At 48.5% G+C, this 22,248-nt stretch overlaps 1 protein-coding gene across 1 annotated transcript in view; it reads right to left on the bottom strand.

The window, feature by feature from the left end:
• Window positions 1–717: 717 nt before the first annotated feature.
• tbc1d4 (TBC1 domain family, member 4) overlaps window positions 718–22,248 on the bottom strand; it is a gene marked incomplete at its 3' end in the record, with an annotated part of 115,548 nt that continues 94,017 nt past the window's right edge. Inside the window, exons 13-23 of the mRNA XM_084451889.1 lie at window positions 21,570–21,710; window positions 17,384–17,541; window positions 16,212–16,400; window positions 10,137–10,298; window positions 9,694–9,852; window positions 9,500–9,600; window positions 9,183–9,326; window positions 7,435–7,594; window positions 6,924–7,093; window positions 1,855–2,034; window positions 718–948 (exon numbers count right to left, since the gene is read on the bottom strand). Of these exons, the coding sequence (XP_084308015.1) occupies window positions 718–948; window positions 1,855–2,034; window positions 6,924–7,093; window positions 7,435–7,594; window positions 9,183–9,326; window positions 9,500–9,600; window positions 9,694–9,852; window positions 10,137–10,298; window positions 16,212–16,400; window positions 17,384–17,541; window positions 21,570–21,710 (1,795 nt within the window). The remainder of the gene's footprint in view (window positions 949–1,854; window positions 2,035–6,923; window positions 7,094–7,434; window positions 7,595–9,182; window positions 9,327–9,499; window positions 9,601–9,693; window positions 9,853–10,136; window positions 10,299–16,211; window positions 16,401–17,383; window positions 17,542–21,569; window positions 21,711–22,248) is intronic.

Here is a 22,248-nt window from a genome sequence, read left to right as displayed (position 1 = left end):
GCATGTCTGTCAGAAGAGTGTTACAGGTGTGTGAAGGTAAAGACACACACACACACACCTCACAAGTAAATCCCGACATGAATAATTATAATAGTTTTGGAGGGCAATTACATTCACGCAATGTTCAAGTATCTTTACCAAAACGAAAGCAGAAAAACAAGGTGTTGGGCCTGTTGCCCTCCCGCCACACAGAGAGGAAGTCAGACAGAGCTCAGCATTACTGGGGAAACCGGAGCTACTCGTTCTCGAAATCCCCCTCTTTTACTCTCTACAATCATGGCTGATTGTCTGACAGACCGACAGCTAATAGTCTCTTCATGCTGCCTGCTGGGCGACCACACATCGCTGCAAGGACCTACGCCAATCATTCAAAGACAATAAAAGAAGAAAGGCTACTCTCTGGGCTCAAACGTCCCTCTCAGTTCGTAACCGTCGTCTTCCTCGGCCTTTCCCTGACATCCGTCAGCCTCTTCGTTCCTCCCTTGCTGTCTTTGGCAAATCTCTGTCTGCCTCCAGCAGTCTTCGAGCAGTCTGCCTGTCCCCCACCACCTTTAAGCAGTCTTTATGTGTGAGGGGGTCTGCAACCAGTCTCTGTCTGTCCCCAACACTGTTTAAGCAGTCTCTTTGTTTGCACGTGTTCTCGTCCACCACTTGTCTCTGTCTGTCCGCCCAGGCCAATCGTCCGCGCACCCCCCCCGGAACCCCCCCCCACCCCCATCAGGGCTTCTTGGCAGTGGGCTTGGCCTTGCCGTTGGCCCCTGGTTTAATCTGGGTCATCTCCATGTCTCCCAGCGCGTCCGGCGGTAGGAAGGATCTCATCCTCTCGATCGTCTTCTGAGAGGACGCCCTCTCCTGCTCCAGAGAGCGAATCATGTGCTTCATCTTGCTCTCGCGGGACAGGAAGGCCTCCACGTTGGACTCCAGGCTCTGGATCTTCTGTCTGGCCGCCTGTGAGGGGAGAGGAGGATAAACCCCTGTGACATCACTTCCAACTGGGTGACCACTTCATACCTGACAGGGCACAGGGTATATCAGGGCACGTTTAGAACTGGGGACAACCAGGCCAGGTGCTGTTAATATGATTTAATAACTAGCCAATACGTCACCACCATCTGCTCTCAGACATGAGATCTTATGTCAAAAAAGGGGGACTATTCTCCCCTCTCTCCTATGCAGTCATCCATGAGCAGGACTTGGCTCTCTCCTACATTATAAGCCAACTGTGAACTGGGTCAATGATTACTTCAACCCCGATGATTCCTCAGAAATTACCTCACCTCTCAAACATACTCTAAAACACACTCATACTACACTCAGCCAAATGGAATGAAAGTTTTCGAAATACAAATGTCTCTCTCTCTCTTTCTCATTCTTTTGTCTTTCTGCGTCTGTGATTTTAAATTGTATTTTAGTGACATCTAGTGGTTGTCTTAGGTATTGCCGACAGTAAGCTCACAGGGAAGGAGCAGGAGAACTGGTCTGGAAGTGAGGGTTTTGTGAGGAATTAAAATCACCCTTCAAGGTTTTGAGTTACAAGTGCGTACATGATTTAGGCACAGACTGGTTTTGCCACCCCGGGCAGGTTGCAGATACACATAAAAAGTAGTCTAGCACTGAGATCCCTTTTAAAAGCATATCTACATTGACATGTCTTAGGAGTAGAAAAAGGCTTAACCTATGTCCATGAAACCAGCCCAAAAAATGCTGTGCTTATGAGCTATAGTCCCCCCACAAAAAAACACCCAATTGGCACTATAGGCAGAACCAAGGCGACGCTAAAAGTATTTGAAATGACTGCCAATACTATTTGACTTGGGTCTAGTTCACACACTCCAGCCCTGTTTTCATATCCACCTGTAGCTTCTCCAGCAGGTCCATGTTCTGCTTCTTCAGCTGGACGTTGGTCTTTTCCAGCTTGTCCAGGCGCTCCGAGTCGTCCGCCAGGGGTGCGGACGCATCCACCATCTCATCCTGCAGCACGTGGTACTCTACCTCGTACGCATGCAGTTGCTTGGAGATGTCCATCTCCAGAACCTGGCAACCCAGCAAGTCACAGGGTCAGAAGGTTACAATCTACCAACTCGGCAACACAAGTCATACAGTCACTTCACGGAGGTTGTACTTTAGGAAGAGAGTGAATTCTCCCTCTCCATCCCCTCTTCCCCCGTAATTCCTCCTCCTACCCACATGGTTACTACCCATAGCCACCTCCGCTCGCTCTCCCCTACTGACCTTTCCTCTGCCGTTACCTCTGCCCTCCCTGCCCCTGAATCCTTCTCTCCCCTAGCCTCTGATACTGCCACTGGTCTTCTCCTCTCTACTCTTTCCTCTTCCCTGGACAATCTCTGTCCCCTCACCTCCAGGCCAGCACACCCAACAACCAACCCCATGGCTGTCGGACTCAGTGCATACTCATAGACAGAGGCTGAGAATAGCTAAATGGAGAAAAGGCAGACTCCCAGATGACCTTCTTAATTTCCAATCTTTCCACATTCTCCTCCTCCCTATCTGCTTCTAAAGCTGCTTTCTTCTGCTCTAAAATTCTAACCAATCCTAAAAAACTCTTTGAAACCTTCTCTTCACTACTCCAGCCCCCACCTCCTACTCCCAACTCCTCCCTTCTCCCTGACAATTTCGCCAACTTCTTTGACAAGAAAGTTAACAATATCAGATCCTCTTACCCCCATCCACTGGTCAACGCTCCATGCACCAACCACACCTCCCCACCCCACCCCCACCCTCTCTTCCCTCTCTGCTCCCCTCCTCCTCTCCCTGTCCCACCATATCCCACTTTTCTCCCCTCTCCCCCAACGAGGTCCTAAATCTTGTAACATCTAACCGCCCCACAACGTGCTCCCTAGATCCTGTTCCCTCGACTCTCCTTCAGTCGGTTGCACCCGAACTCCTTCCCTTCCTAACCCACCTCATCAACGCATCTCTTGTATCAGGATGCTTTCCCTCCGCTTTCAAGACTGCCAGAGTCACCCCCCTCCTGAAGAAACCATCTCTCGACCCCTCTGATGTCAAAAACTACAGACCGGTTTCCCTTCTATCATTTCAATCTAAAACACCTGAACGTGCTATCTTTAACCATCTTCGTACAGTACCTCCACCAGAACGACCTCCTAGACCCCCACCAGTCCGGGTTCAAGGCTGGCCACTCGACAGACACCACCCTTCTTGCAGTGACGGAGTCACTCCATGCCACGAGAGCGAACTCTCTCTCTTCCTTCCTGATACTCCTAGACCTGTCAGCAGCATTTGATACGGTAGACCACCAGATCCTTCTCTCCACCCTCAAGGAGAAAGGCGTCGCTGGCTCTGCACGCTCCCTGTTTGCATCCCGCTCCTACCAGGTGACATGGAGAGGGTCGATGTCGCAACAGCTCCCTCCTACCTCCAGGCCATGGTCAAACCCTATACACCCCCTCCCGACTGATTGCCCCGTCACTTCGAGGCCCCTGTGGTCGATCGACATGGTCACAGCTCTTCTCTGTCCTGGCCCCGCAGTGGTGGAACGAACTGCCCACTGACGTCAGGACAGCAGAGTCACTGCCCATCTTTCATCGCAGGCTCAAAACTCAAATCTCTTCAAGAAGTACTACAATGATCCTCCCTCTTAAGCACCTATTGTATTTTAGATTGCTATTCTTGCATTTTGCCTTTAGCACTAGATTGTGCTCTTAGTCACTTGTTTTAGAAAGGAGATGCACTTGTGAATTCTGGCAAGTAGTAGTACATTGCCTTTTCCTACGTTAAATGCAATTATTGTTAGTCGCTTTGGATAAAAGCGTTTGCTAAATGACTAATGTAATAACTGTCATGACTGTTAATGTAATGAATTGGTCGAATCGAAGAAAAATCTTAACATAGCAAATATTTTTTGCATTGTTTTCATTATTTTATTTCAATGATTAGAACCTCTCCAGGGAAATCATGAAATTATGTTTTAAAAGATCAATGCCGTATTTCCAAAGCATATTATTCCTGCTCTGTCCTGACGCAATTTCGTTCCAGCAAATGTTGGCCAAGTGAGTTACAATCTACCTGACAAGATAACAGGTCACACAGTCAGTTACTAAAACTGTCAATGCAGAATTCCCAAAGTTATTCAGTACACACTGCAGTCAATCAGTCCTTTATTCCCGGAGTCTTAACTGTGTACACAATCACTAGAGACAGATTAGTTCTCACACACCCACACTCACACCCAACATCTGTTTTTATGACCATAATCCTACATAGTTCCAGACAGAAGCATTATGATCATGGCCAATCATGTGTACATGTGTCAACAGATGTTTACAGTATACAGCAGTAAACGTACCACCACTCACAACCTCAAGAGGCAGTAAAACTCTCAAATTTCACCCAGTTGTTCATGTGGGCTTCTCAGTGCAGTGAACCCAAGACTGACAACCTGGTGATAGTACAACCCAACTGTTAACAACTACATGTAGACTGCAGAAAATGTCTTATGAGGGAGTTTTTATATATTTTGTGTCACGCCCGCCTCCTCCTGTCCACATGTCAAAGTGTCCTTGGGCAAGACACTGAACCCCAAATTGCTCCCAATGAGCAGGCTAGCACCTTGCATGGCAGCTGCTGCCATTGGTGTGTGAATGGGTGAATGAAAGGCCATTGTAAAGCGCTTTGCATAAAAGCGCTATATTAAGTGCAGTCCATTTAACCTTTTACCATTTACCCATGAGAGTTCTTACACTGATACATTACGTAAGCTACGCTAACTATGTTACTGCATGCTGAAGATCTCTCTATGGGTCTGGGACACTTCATGTTAAAATCTTGTTTTTGAATCCTGGCCAGTAATTGGTACCCCTGAGATTCCGGAGGCACCAATCAGTAAGGAGTTTCGCATTCTTTGAGCTCCCACACACTCATGAAATATTATTAAATCGCTGCGCTCCGCATAACGATGTTAAAGGACAATGCTCGTTTTTGACAACCTGGACCTTATTTACGACATATTATAAGACGTTTGACTCAACGAGATCACTTTGGTGTAGTTCGGAGGCATGTAGAAGAAATTTAAAATCCAGCGCGAGCCAGTATATACATGTAATGGCGGTGGTCGGGGCACTAAAAATCTAAAAATCAATTTTCTTCCGCGAAACGGTTGTTTTCATCAATCTGTCTTGATGAATCGCTAGTTGTGCTTACATAGAGCATAGGCCTGTTTTGTTTTTTCACATGCCTCTGTAATATGATCTTTAGAAAAGTCTTTAGACACGAAAAAGCTTCCTCACTTGCTCCAGCACGCATGCGCACAGCGTGCTGGAGCAACGATTGCGCGCTGTGCTGGAGCAAGTGAGGAAGCTATTTCGTTTCGAAAGACGTTTCTAAAGATCATGGCATGTGAAAACCACAACAGGCCTATGCTCTATGTAAGCACAACTAGCGATTCATCAAGACAGAGAAGACCATTCAAGTAGAAGACGACATTATGGATCGTGCCCTGCTAGAAGTTTGGTTACATTCTATCGATGAACTGAAAGATCTCCAGCATTTGTTTGTCAAATACTTGCTTCTCATTGCTGCTACGACCTGTCACTCTTTACATTTTGACGCCTAGACCCGCCCTTGGAATACATGCTGGGGCGGTGAAGTGGCACAGACTCTATTATGTAGCATGGGGAGCGGAGTGATTCAATGTAATATTAGAGTCTGCATTAGATGGTCTATAATTATTCCCAACAAGGCTTGTGTGTCGTGATTATGAAAATTGAATTTACAATGGGCTAGATTTCAAATGTGTCCACCACATATAATCCACTTAATGCTCAGTCATCAACAGTTTCCCCATGTAGTTGTTAACAGTTCCCACACCAGGTTGTCAGTTTTACGTTCTGCTGCCTCGAGGTTGTTTACTCAACGATGCCTCCTGGAGGTTAGTGTGCAATGCTTAATATGTATTAATTTGACCCCTATATGTTAGTGCGTCTGGTGTGCGTGCTGTACGTTAGTGCGTGCATGCGTTCGTCCATCTGTTACACATGTACCAGAGCCCTCCACCGGGGGGCGCTTGCCACAATTAATGTTTCCCTTTGCCAAGAACATTTTGCTTTGTTCATTAAAAACGATGCTAGGTGTCTCGGTAAAAGCATAGTCTATTCTACTCAGGAATCCATCGACTTTATAAATCCACAGAGATCAGAGCTTGAGGTGTTTAGGAGCTCTTTTGGTGCTTGTTCTTAAACCCTGTAGAATTAGCATAGCATTGAGCAGATCTACAATGTACAGTAACAATATATGGATTGAACATACTCCTGAAAGGAAACTGTTGTGGATACATTTAAAATGAACAGTGGATTATCAAACCATTTTATTGCATGACCTCTTTGCATGTTTTTTTATTTGATTTATTTCTTCTTCTTTTTTTTACATAGTTTTCATTATGTATTTTTTGTCCTACATGAAGTTAAAATCACTTGAGGTTCTTTTTATATTAACTAGTTTAATTACTGATGTTTTAATTCACTACGCACTTTCAAATAAATGCTTACATTTTAGATCAAACCCCCCAAAACATGATGGGCCATGCATCATGGGTGGGGATGACAGGTTCACTGTGCATTTGTTTAACTCCAAGTATAAACATCTTTAGACTACATGGACCAGCAGACAAGCGCAACACACATGGACCAACAGTAGATAGTACATCTCTAGGCTACAATGTAAATTTTTCTCTATGCGACTCACACACAGGCACGCACACGTGTACACACACACACACACACACACGCACACGTGACAGGGTCAGCTACAATGCAGAATCCCTCCAGCAATACTGAGGTTACCTGCCCTTAAAGGCATGATGTATTCTCTATTAAGACAACAACGTTAACATTGATACAGTACTGAGTCCTAGTACTCCATTTCCCATCAGCCCTCACCCCCATTACCTTAGCAATAGTCTGCTCCATCTGGCTGTTGGTGAGGGTGGGGATTGTAGTTTTCAAGTAGTCCACGATGGTCTCGAAGCTGTCACACTCCACTATCTCTCCCTCGTGACTGCTCAGCAGACACAGGGCCACTTTAAAAATCACCTCTGTGCCCTGGACAAACAGGATGTCTACGACAGGAAATAGGAATAGGGAAAGGAGAACACAGGGGAACATGGTGGTCAGTTATTGCTGTGACCTACAGTTTGGTGGGTACAGTGAGTAATTGAGAACAAATTATTATTTTACAACCTGGTTGGTAAGGAGGAAACAACCTGGCAACTTGTGTTCCTATTCACTGAACTGTTACCGTAAACAACCTGCCAACTAATAACCATAAACTGACGACATTTAGGTCTAGTTCTAGGTTTACTAACTTCCTCTTCAGGTGAGAATATTGTCACAGAGATAAAGACTGAATTCAACAGATGCTAATTTCATCGTAGCTGTGCGCGCACGCACACACACACACCGAAGATGCGTGCGACGAAGCCGAGCGGGAACTGCGAGGCGAAGAGCGTGAGGAACCACGGAGCGGCGTAGAGGCTGGGGCAGATCTCGTGCTCCTCCAGGTGGGTATAAAGATCCCTGTGGTAGTCATGGAGCAGCCTGGACAGCTGGTACATCTGGATCTGCAGCACACGCGAACACACGCGCACACACACGCACACACACACGCACACACACACACAGCTCTTGTAAGTTGAAACGCAACAAACACATCTTACTGACCCATCAGTTGAGCAGAACAGGTACAGCTGGCTGACCTGGCTGCAAGTTCACCACGTGAAGCTCCTGTGAGCTCAGTTAACAAGTCAAGTCAGTTAACAAGTCAAATCAGTTAACAGGTCAATTAGGAACATCTGAAATGCACAGTCACGACAAGACAGACCAGTAAACAACCAGACCATATAACACGCAGGCTCATATCCTACCGGCCCGGACGGTAGCCTGTCTGGGTAGGGTAAACAGAGCCCAGGCAGAGCAGTTAGCATGCCTACCTCCGCACGGCAGCCTGCCAGGCACCTTCCCGTAACTGGCCCTGCACGACCGAGTGGAACAACTCATCAGGGAAACAACAGACCCGCTCCTTCCTCTATCAACTTTAGGGCTGGTCTTAACAGAGCATTATGAAAGCACACACGTGAACACACACGCGCGCACACACACACACACATACATACATACAGTTCACACACGCACGCGCACGCACACCCGGGAACACTCACGTTGGCTGGAGATCAACCCAGTGGAGATTAAATATTACCACACACCTGCTGAGGCAGTAAATCCAGTAAGGTAAACAGCATAGCGGAAGGTAACAGAGCGAGCAGAAACAAGACAGGAGAGGAGGAGGAGCAGCAGGATGAGGAGGAGCAGAAGAGGAGTGCCGAGAGGAGGTGGAGAAGGAGTGGACCAGATCTGGGTCGAAATACTATTTTAACTCGTTTCAATTACTTATCTGTGCCTGCTTATTCTTGTCGGGCACGGTGGGCTGTTCCCAAAAAATGCAAAGTCCGCCCACCTGAAACTCGGAGACTCAAGCAAACAAAGCAATCGAAAGCATTTCAAATAGTATTCTAAGATACCACGGGTCTAGAGTGGAGAGGAGGAGTGGAGGAGTGGAAGGGTTTGTACAAGGGGTGGGGAGTGTGTGTGTGTAGAAGGCTGATGTTTGCTCTCCGGGGGTGGGGTGGGGTGGGGTGGGGGGGGACAGATACCTAACTTGATGCTCCAGGTGGTTCGTTACACACGACCGTATGGGAAAAGCTCCGTCTGGAAAAAGGCGGGCACTTTCAAAAAGACTTGGCAGGTGATTGGATGAACCATCTGTCTATCACGCGCTAACTTCAACCGCTCCTAACAGTCGTCTCAACTGAACAGGCTGAAAATCAGAAATGCATTTTAAAAAGGCCGGGCCTCAAACGATTCTCTGTCCAGACTGATCTGCGGAGTGAAACAGAATGTGAGCGTGCGAGATCAGGATGGTCTCACCAGGCCAACAGATACTGACCGCAACCACAACCGCAATCTCCAGCCTATAGCCTTCTCTGTCCCTGTTAAACCTGCAGGGTCGGGGTAATATCTGAGGATGCTACATTCGGGGATCCATCTCTCGGTTTCTTTACCGTTGCGTCCGTTCGTTCATCCACTTCCACCCTCCTGTCCGTTCCTCCCTCCCTCCCTCCCTCCCTCCCTCCCTCCCTCCCTCCCACCCACCTGCAGTGAGACCATGTCCGGCTTGAACTGGCGGCGGAAGCCCAGGTCGTACATCAGGAACTTGAGCATGTCGAAGGCCTGGTCCTCACTCATGTGCAGCAGCAGGACCCCCGCCACGAAGCTGATGCCCTGACAGTAGCCGACCTACGCACGCACGCACGCACACACACACACACACACACACACGCCATACAAAAGGACAGCAGTCATACAAAGGGATGCCTTACTGCACTAACTACGTCAAAGAGCCCTGGAGTCATATCCTGTATATGTGACTATATTTAGATCACATGGTTCTGAAGAGCAGCCGCGCCCACCTCAGTGTCCAGCAGAGAGTAGGCCTTGAGCAGGTTGTAGAGGGACAGCTGTCCGGCCCCCAACTGGGCTGAGAAGTACTGGTGTGTGGGGAAGGTCCGGCCTGGGGACGAGGCGAGGAAGACCGGTCAGCAGTGTGTGTGTGCGTGTGCGTGTGTGTGTGTGTGCGTGTGCGCGTGTGTGTGTGTGTACACACCCAGGTCCACCAGGATGGCGTGCTGCTGGGCGGTGAGCTGCTTGAGGAGGTCCTGGTAGGGGGTGTCCGGGGCCTGTTGGCGAGGGGGCAGCCGGTGCGTGAGGCGGTGCAGGTGGGTGAGCAGTAGCCACACCTCCCCGCGCCGGCACTTAGGGACGCCTGGAGGGGGAGGGGGGGGGCAGTGTGTGACGGGGGGAAAGGGGGGGGGGGGGCACTTGAGTTAGGCAGGTATGCAGAAAATCTAACAGAGCTATAAAAACTCACTAGCTCTCTCTCTCTCTCTCTCACACACACACACTTCCCCATAGCTCTCACCTCAGCAGGGTGCATTGGATCTCCTCCATGTGCAGGGGAACATTTCCAAACGTGTACAAACGCATCGCTACATGACGACACACGCACCTGTCACTCCCTCCCTCCCTCCCTCTCCCATCAGCTCTCACCTTGGCCCAGTGCATTGTGGATCTCCTCCTTGTCCAGGGGTACCTTGTTCCTGCCAGGCATGCTCAGCTTCCTGTCCCAGTGGGCCTGCACCTCCTTAGAGCACTGGCCCACTTCCTGGTAGTCCAGCTTCATCTGCCGGATGTGCAGCTCGTCCCGGCTCGCTGGCAGAGGGCAAAGGTCACGGGTTACTAAGGTCACAGAGAGGTCATGGTAGTGTGTATGGCAAGTAAATCACTACAATGCGCACACATCGATGACGCGCATTGAATCATTGGAGTGTGTACAGTGTTAAACCTGAAACAGATGTGGAGAGAGGAGGAAGAGAGCTGATATAATCAAGACCGGGGACAGACAGGAAGGAAAGATAACAGAACAGTAACTATATATGGTGCTCAGGGAGCACAGATCTCCGCCCCGAATGCATTTCGTGGCTCTGTGCATGCCAAAATTGAATGGGTTCTAAATTGGCCCATGTTACACCCCTCCACCGAGTTTCATGAAAAGCAGTCTGATAAGTGTTTGCGTAATCCTAGTCCAAAAAAATGAATGGAGGTGAATGGCCGTCCGGGCCGTGTTTGGGCGGCTCGTGGACCCGCTCCATGAGGTAAAAATGAGGGGAGGTGAATGGGTGGCTGTATTTGGCCGGCTCGGTGGTACCCCCCCAGGTCACAGCCAGCGGGGGGCAATGCCGTGCACTCCAGGCTCTCCCCCACACACCCCAGTCCAAACCCTGTGTCTCTAGCACCCACACACAGGGAGCTGGCTTCGTTCTAAGTTTTGTTTTCATTTGTTGTGGATCCGGCCTGTGATTCAGGTCTGCTCCACAGAGTTTCCTAAAAATCGGTTTGGTAGTTTTCACGCAATCATAGTCCAAAAAATTAATGGAGGTGAATGGCCAGTCCGGCTGTGTTTGGATGGCCCGTGGACTAGGGATGTCACGGTGTGGATTTTATAATATTAATATTAAATAAACTAATATTAAAAACTCATGACAACACCGGTGTTACCGGAAACATCTTGTTGCCTACGATAAGAGAGCGCTTACTTTCATCTTTAATGTTAGACCTTTGCCTGAGGCTACGTTGAAGAGCACTTGTGTAGCCTGTTTGAATTTGGTGTTGTATGCCTCCACGGCTTGCCTGCAAATGTGTGATCAGAGTAAGGTAAGATAAACGTTACACTCGGTACTGTGCTTCTTTATAATCAGAATGTGTTTATTGCCATGTAGTTTTTCAAAATAACCTAATAGGAATATCTTATCTCTGATCGCGCATTTGCAGGCAAGCTGTGGAGGCATACAACGCCAACATGCCTCCACAAATTGGTATTGTTATGAACGGAACGCTCTAGAATAGGCAAGAGAATAGGCTGCTAGAATAAACTAGCCAGCTAGCTAATGGCAACAGCCACTAGGTTAGGTTAGCTGAACAGCCAACAGGTGGCTAGGTAAGCTGAACGTTAGCTAGGCTAACTAGCCACGAGAGGCTATTAGCAACAACCTCCTCCTCCCCTCCCTTCTCCATACTCTCTGCACGTGTACTTAAAGGGAAATCGGATTCCTCCTCCCCGTGTTTCGGATCTGCTACAAAATTTCACAGGTTTTAAGTTGGACCATGCTACACCCTTCCGCAGTTTTGTAAAACACGGTCCAGTAGGTGTTGCGTAAACCTGCTAATGTATCTGTGTTCATCAAAATGCATTGTCCCATCAAAATAAAATAAAAACAATAATAAAAAAAGACAAACGCACGCACAAACACACCCGCCCACACACTCCACCGAAAACATTACCTCTCGCCCTGCACTGTCGCTGGGGCGGAGGTAATAAGAGAGCAGTCTGACAGTTAGCCCTGGGTTACGCGTCGTCATCTTGAAGACCAAAAAGGAGAACGACCACACAAGTGTTTTATCAGCGTCTCCAGACGTTATAAAGTTCACGTGGATCCGCTTTTCACAACACCAGTCCCACGTGCCGGTTGTAAACAGACCCTGACAGTTATTCATGAAAATACAGTAATTGGTTCCTAAATAAACTTTTCGAATGCATTCATTTAGGGTTGCCTGTCTTCAAAGAAAATCTTGGTCAGCCTTTTCAGGCCTACATTTCCAAATTATTATCCATATTCGTTAGTAATTAACTGGTAGGCCTCATTTGTTATTCAGAATACATGTTTTTTTTAAGCATACTCTGTCCAGTATTCATGATTCAAAACATTTATTCACAAATATGTTCCATTCTTAGCAGCTGAGCCAGAACGTGAATGTCCTATCCTCCTGTCTGATCTCCTCCTGTCTGATCTCCTCCTGTCTGATCTCCTCCCGTCTCCTCTCCTCCTGTCTCCTCACCTCCTGAATCCACCTCCTGTATTCTCTTGATCTTAAATAAAAAGCAACACAAACATAAGATTATAAAAGATGGTGCTATAGTGCCTTCTGCAATAAAATTACAGCCAACGCGTTCGAATCGGATGTTTGACCTGATGTCTTAACATCAGTCTTAACATAAACCATATCATTAGGAAACACATGTACTCTATTTTATTAATTGTATATAGCCTGTAAGGCCTAGTCTATTTTTTGTCTAACAAGCTTTGTGTTCAACACACTCTGAAGGCTCAGCAGCCGAAACGCGTCAGTGTTTGTAATGTTCCACAGGGACAAGCCATGTAGAGAAAAAAGTCTTCTTTAACTTCTAAGGGAAGAGTGCCTTGTCATTTTTTTGAGAACGTCATACAGAACCCGGACAAAGAGCACCTTCTGATTCTAAGGCAGCCAAGCAGCGCTCCGCCCCTCTGCTAATCTAAACTTTGTGATTGCTCGACTAATAGAATCTTGGTCTGACAAGAGTAGCCAGTTTCGACCGAGCAATTCCAGCCTAATCCTACAATCACATTCAAGGATGTGAAATGGTGTTATTATTTAACTGAACAATAGCCGAACGTGTGTCATCGTCATCAAAACAACATCCCCTTCGCCCGCTCACACGAGAGCGGAATCCAGGAAGACGAACGGAAGACAGGAAGAAGAACGAAAACACCCACCAGAGTTATCGAAGGTTCACGGGTTTTGACCATGCTGTGGTCGTGCAAATGCGAGGTGCAAACAAGACACAAAGAACCCGTAAACAGGGGGGAAATGATGTTGTGTAACCCAGGCCTTGATGTGTGTGTGTGTGTGTGTTTCAAGCCCCCAGGGTTCGAACTCAAAAGTGAAGGCCTATTGAACCGCGCCATCTTGGCAAATTCTGCGTTGTTTGACGTATGTCCGGTGACTTTTGTACTTGTGCAGTTGTGCTTTTCTGGCCTACTCGCAACTGCGCAAGTACAAAAGTCACCGGACATGCGTCAAACAACGCGGAATTTGCCAAGATGGCGCGGAATTTGCCAAGATGGCACGGCTCTATAGGCCTTCACTTTTGATAGCGGTCAGTGAATGGAGTGGCTGTATCCAGTTCTATTAATACATCCATGGTGTGTTTGCACCTGTGTGAGAGGGAGGAGCCTGCGAGAGAAAGGAGAGAGGTCAGAGTTTACACTGATGAGACACCATGGAGGCTGTCATCATGACACGCAGCCCCTTTTAACGTTGGGTATGGTTACCACGGCAACCCCAAATCAAGAGAAGAGAGACTTATTTAACAGCTCACAAGCATTTGACGTCACACACAACACTTATCAAATCAAGACTATGGAGAAAGTACATGGCACCGAGAGAAGAACATAAAATCCCAGGGATGTGGCTCATTGAGAAATTGACAGACTCTGTCACATGCATCATCTTTCATCTTAACCCAAGGCTAGCACTCAATTCAATTCAATAAAATCTTTATTGTCCCCGGAGGACAACTCATATCTCTTACATTCTAGAAAAAGTGTTTATTCACAGTTTAGCTCCTTAGTGCAGCATTGGAAACATTAAATAGAAAAAGGGTTAAGTGGCGCTGGCAGGGTTGCATTTGAGTGAAGATGACTGTGTTCCCCCAACAGAGGGCGACATTTCCCCAAACCTCCATCCGATGGGACGTTTGAAAATGATTATAAATCTAACAAAAACAATTAATTGTTTTATGGAAGCACAAATAACCCCAAAAGTCAGGTCATTTTAACCTACTGCCATTCAAATAACAATTCTAGTCTGTGTGTGTTTGTGTGTGTGCGTGTGCGGACTACGTGTTCCACCCTGACATTCCTTTCCTAAAAATAGGCCGTGTTCCAATCCCAAACAGAGGCGAGAGACCCCCCCTCCCCCCCAGAAAAAACAGCCGTCAGGAGTGGCTGCTTAGCGGGAGTCTAACCCCCCCCCCCCCCCCCCCCTCTGGACAACCTCCATTGCAACAACGGCCAAAAGGTGATGGAGCAAGTCTACCATCGGAATTGGGGTTGGGGGGGAACTTCCCATACCAACAATTCATGTTTGCTGATTAACCCTTCTAACAAAGTGCATTCTTGCTGCATGTTTTGGTGGAACGGGCCCATTTCCAGAATGCATATATTTATATGTCCATAAGCCTCGTAACTATGTTAATCTAATCACGGTTATTAAGATGCACATAAAAAGTATCTTCTAGAGATGAGTATATAGTGCTGTTCTGTGGTGTAAATCTGTTACATGCTGTTCTGTAATGCGCTATGCAACGTTGATATGCTTTGCTTTGGGTGATGTACTGCGCGGTGCTGTACTGTAGTCTGGGGTCTGGTCTGAGGAGCTGGATGGTACTCTGGTCTGGTGTACTATACTCTAGGGTCTGGTGTACTGTGCTCTAGGGTCTGGTGTGGTGTACTATACTCTAGGGTCTGGTATACTGTGCTCTAGGGTCTGGTCTGGTGTACTCTGCTCTAGGGTCTGGTGTACTATACTCTAGGGTCTGGTGTACTATACTCTAGGGTCTGGTGTACTATACTCTAGGGTCTGGTGTACTATACTCTAGGGTCTGGTGTACTATACTCTAGGGTCTGGTGTGGTGTACTATTCTCTAGGGTCTGGTCTGGTGTACTAGACTCTAGGGTCTGGTCTGGTGTACTATACTCTAGGGTCTGGTGTACTGTGCTCTAGGGTGTGGTGTGGTGTACTATACTCTAGGGTCTGGTCTGGTGTACTAGACTCTAGGGTCTGGTGTACTGTGCTCTAGGGTCTGGTGTGGTGTACTGTACTCTAGGGTCTGTTCTGGTGTGGTGTACTATACTCTAGGGTCTGGTCTGGTGTACTAGACTCTAGGGTCTGGTGTACTGTGCTCTAGGGTCTGGTGTGGTGTACTATACTCTAGGGTCTGGTCTGGTGTACTGTACTCTAGGGTCTGGTGTACTGTACTCTAGGGTCTGATCTGGTGTGGTGTACTCTAGGGTCTGGTGTACTGTACTCTAGGGTCTGTTCTGGTGTGGTGTACTATACTCTAGGGTGTGGTGTGGTGTACTATACTCTAGGGTCTGGTGTGGTGTACTATACTCTAGGGTCTGGTCTGGTGTACTGACCTCTAGGGTCTGGTCTGGTGTACTGTGTTCTAGGGTCTGGTGTGGTATACTATACTCTAGGGACTGGTGTGGTGTACTTTACTCTTGTGTGGTGTGGTGTATTCTAGGGTCTGGTGTAGTGTACTGTACTCTGGTGTGGTCTGGTGTGGTGTACTGTACTGTGGTGTGGTGTACTGTACTCTGGTGTAGTGTACTGTGCTCTGGTGTAGTGTACTGTGCTCTGGTGTAGTGTACTGTGCTCTGGTGTGGTGTGGTCTGGTGTAGTGTACTGTACTCTGGTGTAGTGTACTGTACTCTGGTGTGGTGTACTGTACTGTACTCCGGTGTAGTGTACTGTACTCTGGTGTGGTGTACTGTACTCTGGTGTGGTGTACTGTACTCTGGTGTACTGTACTGTACTCTGGTGTAGTGTACTGTACTCTGGTGTAGTGTACTGTACTCTGGTGTAGTGTACTGTACTCTGGTGTGGTGTACTGTACTGTACTCTGGTGTAGTGTACTGTACTCTGGTGTAGTGTACTGTACTCTGGTGTGGTGTACTGTACTGTACTCTGGTGTAGTGTACTGTACTCTGGTGTAGTGTACTGTACTGTGAGCTGGTCTCTCACCCTCCAGCCTCTGGTTCTCCTTGTCCATGCGTAGCAGCAGTATCTGCTGGTGGATGGCCGTCTTCCACAGGGCCCGGTAGTCCGGCCCGGTCCGTTTGGGCCGCTCCCCCACCAGGCCGGTCAGGGGGTCCTTGGTGTGCTCAAAGGCCCGCGGGGAGAGGGGCAGCAGCTCACGCACGTCAAAGTGTTCTGGAGACGAAACGCAAGACAATCATTCATCTGAATTCTATTCATCCCTTTTTGAATTCTGTTAATCCCTCAGGAAAAGAACAAACTAGCACACGGCCCAGTAATCTGGAGTTGATATGACTGATTTGTGTGCTAATGTTTAGTTTGGGTTTGACATACAAACCCACAGCAAAGTTGTAGATCACAACAAAGTTGTAGATGTAATTGTGGATCAAATTCGAAGGTTTACAATGACAGATATTCTACACAAATGCTAGGTGTGTAGCGGCTTATCCTTGTTCTAAATTATAAACCCACAGCAGTCAACAAGAAACCCAATTACCCTATAAAATGTTCTTTCTGCTTGTGACAATCAAGAAAAAATGTGTGGTGCACACGACACCTAGTGTAACTCCCATATAGCCTCCATCCATTCCTGATCTACTCGTGTTGGCTGCTTGTTAATGTCAGTTGTGTACTGTGCTGTAGGAAACCCTGTTACAACAGTAGCCTCAGACCTGGGCTTTGCAGGTTATAATGCTAACAGGTACTGTATACAACCTGGGTGTTACAGGTTATAATGGTAACAGTTATAACCTCAGATGGGCCTAGGTGTTACAGGTTATTATTGTAACAGGTATAGTCTCAGACCTGGGTGTTACAGGTTATTATTGTAACAGGTATAGTCTCAGACCTGGGTGTTACAGGTTATTATTGTAACAGGTATAGTCTCAGACCTGGGTGTTACAGGTTATTATTGTAACAGGTATAGTCTCAGACCTGGGTGTTAAAGGTTATTATTGTAACAGGTATAGTCTCAGACCTGGGTGTTACAGGTTATTATTGTAACAGGTATAGTCTCAGACCTGGGTGTTACAGGTTATTATTGTAACAGGTATAGTCTCAGACCTGGGTGTTACAAGTTGTAATGGTAACAGCTAAAGTCTCAGACCTGGGTGTTACTGGTTGTAATGGGAGGGTAACTGGTCTAGCCTCAGACAGACCTGGGTGCTGCATGGGTGTGGAGGCCCTGTTCATGGGGACGGCCACCCTCAGGAAGATCTTCTGTCTCCAGGAGACCCTGCGGGGGGTCAGTGGGGGGACGGCGTTCGCACTGTCATTACTGCACCCAGACAGAGTCCTCTTCCTGCCCTCCCCATTACTGAGGAGAGGTGGGAGGAGAGAGGGAGGGAGGGAGAGAGAGAGAGAGAGAGGGAGGGAGAGAGGGAGAGAGGGAGGGAGGGAGGGAGGGAGGGAGGGAGGGAGGGAGGGAGGGAGGGAGAGAGAGAGAGGGAGGAGGCAGAGAGAGAGAGAGAGGGAGGGAGGAGGCAGAGAGAGAGAGAGAGAGAGAGAGGGAGGGAGGAGGCAGAGAGAGAGAGAGAGAGGGAGGGAGGAGGCAGAGAGAGAGAGAGAGAGAGGGAGAGAGGGAGGAGGCAGAGAGAGAGAGAGAGAGGGAGAGAGGGAGGGAGAAAGGGAGAGAGAGAGGGAGGGAGGGAGGGGGAGAGAGAGAGAGAGAGAGAGAGGGGGCAGAGAGGGCAGCACAGTCACTTGCTGATAAAGATACAGGCCTGATGGTTTCATCTTACACTAACACTCTCTCAGCACTCGTCTATAAGTCATGTGCGCGCGCGCGTGCACACACACACACACACACACACACACACACACACACACACACACACACACACACACACACACACACACACACACACACACACACACACACACACACACACACATTACTGTATCTAGCTAATCAACAGAATCTGTTATTCTGCAGTGCCCGCTATCCACAGTCAAGTCAAGACAAACCTAAATTAACCTGGCTCCTTTGGCCAACAGAGACGTTGGAAAACAAACGATATTAGGGTTAATAAAGCAGCGATTAGTTGCTGGAGCTCAATGATAAGAACATTAAACAAGAGCAAACATGGAGACACACAGGCCAGCCAGTAATGCAAGGATGTTTGCACATTTCCTGGAAAAAAGTTGCTTTTGAGGAGAGAGAGGGGAGCAGGGTAAGAAAGCTGTTGGATCTCTTCTGAGGTCTTCCTATTCACATTTGGTATATCAACTCAAGTGACATCCTGGGGAATTACATACAACTCTTATACTTGTAATAATGAGAATAAAAAACAGGTTATTGAGTCACAGGACTGGAACATATCTTTACTCTTTAAAAACACTGAGAACCATAGATATTTTAACAGTTGACTGTTTGGGTGAGGCAATGGAGGAGGAGGAGGAGGAGGGTCAGTTCATAGTGCCCGTCTGGCCATGAGGACGACCACAGCTCACATCTCCACAGCCTCACAGGCAATAACAGGAAGTGACCTCACAGAGAGAGGTCAGGCCCACTGAGCCACCGTTGCCGAGACGACGGTGGCGATATAACGGTTTCAGAATCACAAGGGAAAGGCCGTGTTCATACTTGGCTTTTTCTTTCTTGAAAACGGGCTGCATTCTGTGCCTTTTCAAAAAAATATGTCTAGTGTGAACAATGTCAAAGGAGTCTTTTTGCACTATTGAGGTGGAGGCTTCTCCTGCTCCAGGCTGCCAACCAGCCAACCAACCAGCCAGACAGACTGCTAACCAACCAGCCAGCTACCCAGACAGCTACCCAGCTTCAGGGAGCTTATTACAACTCCCCTAAATTACCCTCTCTAGTATTCCTGCTGGAGACAGAAAGAGAGGGGAAACGCTGTGGAGACTCAGGCCTTCCCAGCAGGATGGCAGAAAGACCAGGAGATAAATGTAGCCGAACCCTCAACCTCCTCTCCACCAGGGGTATGGAAGAGGCGCTGAGCCGTTAATTAAGAGCCGATTAACTGGTCAGGCTGGGGGTTTCGAGGGCCTCGGGGACCAGGCTGGGGGTCAGGGGCCTCAGGGACCAGGCTGGGGGTTTCGAGGGCCTCAGGGACCAGGCTGGGGGTTTCGAGGGCTTCAGGGACCAGGCTGGGGGTCAGGGGCCTCAGGGACCAGGCTGGGGGTCAGGGGCCTCGGGGACCAGGCTGGGGGTCAGGGGCCTCAGGGACCAGGCTGGGGGTCAGGGGCCTCGGGGACCAGGCTGGGGGTCAGGGGCCTCAGGGACCAGGCTGGGGGTCAGGGGCCTCGGGGACCAGGCTGGGGGTCAGGGGCCTCAGGGACCAGGCTGGGGGTCAGGGGCCTCGGGGACCAGGCTGGGGGTCGAGGGCCTCGGGGACCAGGCTGGGGGTCAGGGGCCTCGGGGACCAGGCTGGGGGTCAGGGGCCTCAGGGACCAGGCTGGGGGTCGAGGGCCTCGGGGACCAGGCTGGGGGTCGAGGGCCTCGGGGACCAGGCTGGGGATCAAGGGCCTCAGGGACCAGGCTGGGGGTCAGGGGCCTCGGGGACCAGGCTGGGGGTCAGGGGCCTCGGGGACCAGGCTGCTGGCGCTGGAATAACTGACCGTCCGCAGAGGAGAGCAGAAAGCAGTCCCAGTCCACATGGACATGTCCACCGCCCAGCCGAGGACGGTTTCTCTACATCTCACTTTCCCTCTCTTTCTCTCATGATCTATATCTCTCTCATGACTTGTCTCTCTCATGACCTTTCTCTCTGCCTCACCATCTTTCTGTCTCTGCCTCACTGTCTTTCTGTATCCATCTCGCTGCCTCTTTCTGTCACAGTATCAGGGGGAGATACACAACCAGGGAGAGAGCAGGGAGATATCCAAGGGCAATTGTGAGGACCTGTTCCCGGTCTTGGTGTTGTGTGAACTGCATAACAAGCGATCGTATCGATCTCCTGGTCTTCTTGCTCTCTGGAGTCAGAGCAGAGCGCTGTTATTCTAGCCAGTGATGCTGTTACGGAGAAGTAAAACTCAAGACGTTCCAAAAAAGTGTTGATCTAGTATTAGGAGGGGGAAAAAAGTAAAACTCACACAGACTGTGGGAACAACAAGCACTGACCGACTGGCATCATCTTGAAAGAAAGAAAAAAAATTCTTGCGAGTCAGGCATAATAATAAAAACCCGCTGCTCTCAGAAAAGAATAAAGGCAAATTCAACAGTGGTAGATGAATGGAGGATTATTGCCCTGTCTTCTTCAATCCTGATGCTGCTACTACAGAGCTAAGTTATAGCTTATAGAAGCTAGGTTTAGCCAAATTAGGTTGGGCTAACGTTATGGGCTGGATTAAGCAAAGCGAAGTTCAAAGTGAAGTTCAAGACTTGAGGTAATGTTAACGTTAGATAAGGCATTTGGGAAGGAGACAACGTAGCTAAACCATATAATGAGTTATTACCTCCACCCGAGCGACAGCGCAGGGTAATGTTTTCGGTGGCATGTGTTTGTTGTTTGTTCGTACTACTAGACCAATTTTCACAAAATTCGGTGGGTGTAGCTTGGTTCAACTTAGAACCATTACATTTTGGAGTGGAATACGAATCACGGGGAGGGTCCACGAGCCCCCCAAACACAGCTGACCATTCACCTCCATTCATTTCTTGGACTTGGGGAGCGAAAAATTCCCCCCATTCATTATCAATAGGGGGAATTGAAATGGCCATACCTCCACATGGAGAGGTCACAGACACATGGGGTTCAGACAGGCATAAAGCTCTTGACCTAACAAATGCAGCAATACCAAACATGTCCTGCTCGCACACACGTGCACACACACAGAGCCACAAAATACATTTGTGGGTGGAGGTCTGTGCTCTGAGCACCATTTCTAGTTATTATTATTATTACTTACTGTACGTTGCTTTGGATAAAAGCGTCTGCTAAATAACTAATGTCATGTAATGAATGATTAGCCATCACATGTAGTACAGTCTGTCTCTGAACTTGGCTCTTCTGTCACATTGGATGAGATCAAGGTTAGCATGGGATGAGTTCTGCTGTTAGTATAAACATGATCAAGGTTAGATGAGAGTCACATCAACGTGCATCCTCGACCGGAGAGGTGCGTCTCAGCACGCCAGCGTACTTCAGAGAAAAGAGGGGGAGAAAAAACAACTGGATAGATCGCTGAGCACTGAGAGCACTGAGCTGGGTAGACAGACGCTCCGCTGGGAGCAGGGGGCAGCGGAGGGGCAGGAGGGGTACGCAGATGGACGACAAGCCGGCTGAAAGACAAATGATGCTGCCGCTGCAATGCCGCCCCCCCCCTCCCTCCCCACCTGGCATCATGGGGGGGGGGGGGCCGCTGTGCGCCCCTCCCTCTCACCTCTTAAGGGTCCCAGTGTCTGCCAGGGAGCCCTGGTAAAAGCTTTTGAGGAAAGTGGGGGCGGAGAAGGAGGAGGGGAGGCTGAAGGGGGACTCAGACGACTCGGAGATGCTGCGTTTTCTCCTGCCGGCCGCCGGCGGACTGGGCGGGACCAAACAAACGGACACGCCCACAGGTCAGAGCAAACAAATACACAGTAGAAGAAGAAAGGGATACTCAAAATAATAAACACATGGGAGACTGTAGATGGATGAAATGCAGAGGAAACCGTCTGAAGACATTGTTCAAACTACTACACAATGGGACAGTAGCTGGTGTGGAGGTGGGGTGAAAACCTAGTGTTTTTAAAGGGAGAGTTGAACATAGAACAGATTTAGCTTGTTTTTCTACTTACACAAGGTCATGTAGACCCATCCCAACACTTAGTCATTAGCCCATACTTGAGAAAAGAAGCTGTTAGCATTTTTGCCTGATAGCAATGCTAATGGAACCTAAGCCTTAATTTTCTTGTTTTGGGGCTGAATGGACGCGGAAAGTGTTTGGATGAATCTACGTAACTCTGAGTCGAAAAACAACCTAAATGTGTAACAGAACATGTAGGCCTGACATAACATCAACATGGAATCTTTCTTTACTAAATCTCAAAGATGTAGCTAAAAGGATACATCTCTCAGCACAG

This window comes from Borostomias antarcticus (assembly GCF_949987555.1).
Source record: "Borostomias antarcticus genome assembly, chromosome: 17".
NCBI lineage: Eukaryota > Metazoa > Chordata > Actinopteri > Stomiiformes > Stomiidae > Borostomias > Borostomias antarcticus.
Note: the sequence above shows the minus strand (reverse complement) of the source record. Positions and strands in the feature narration are given on the sequence as shown.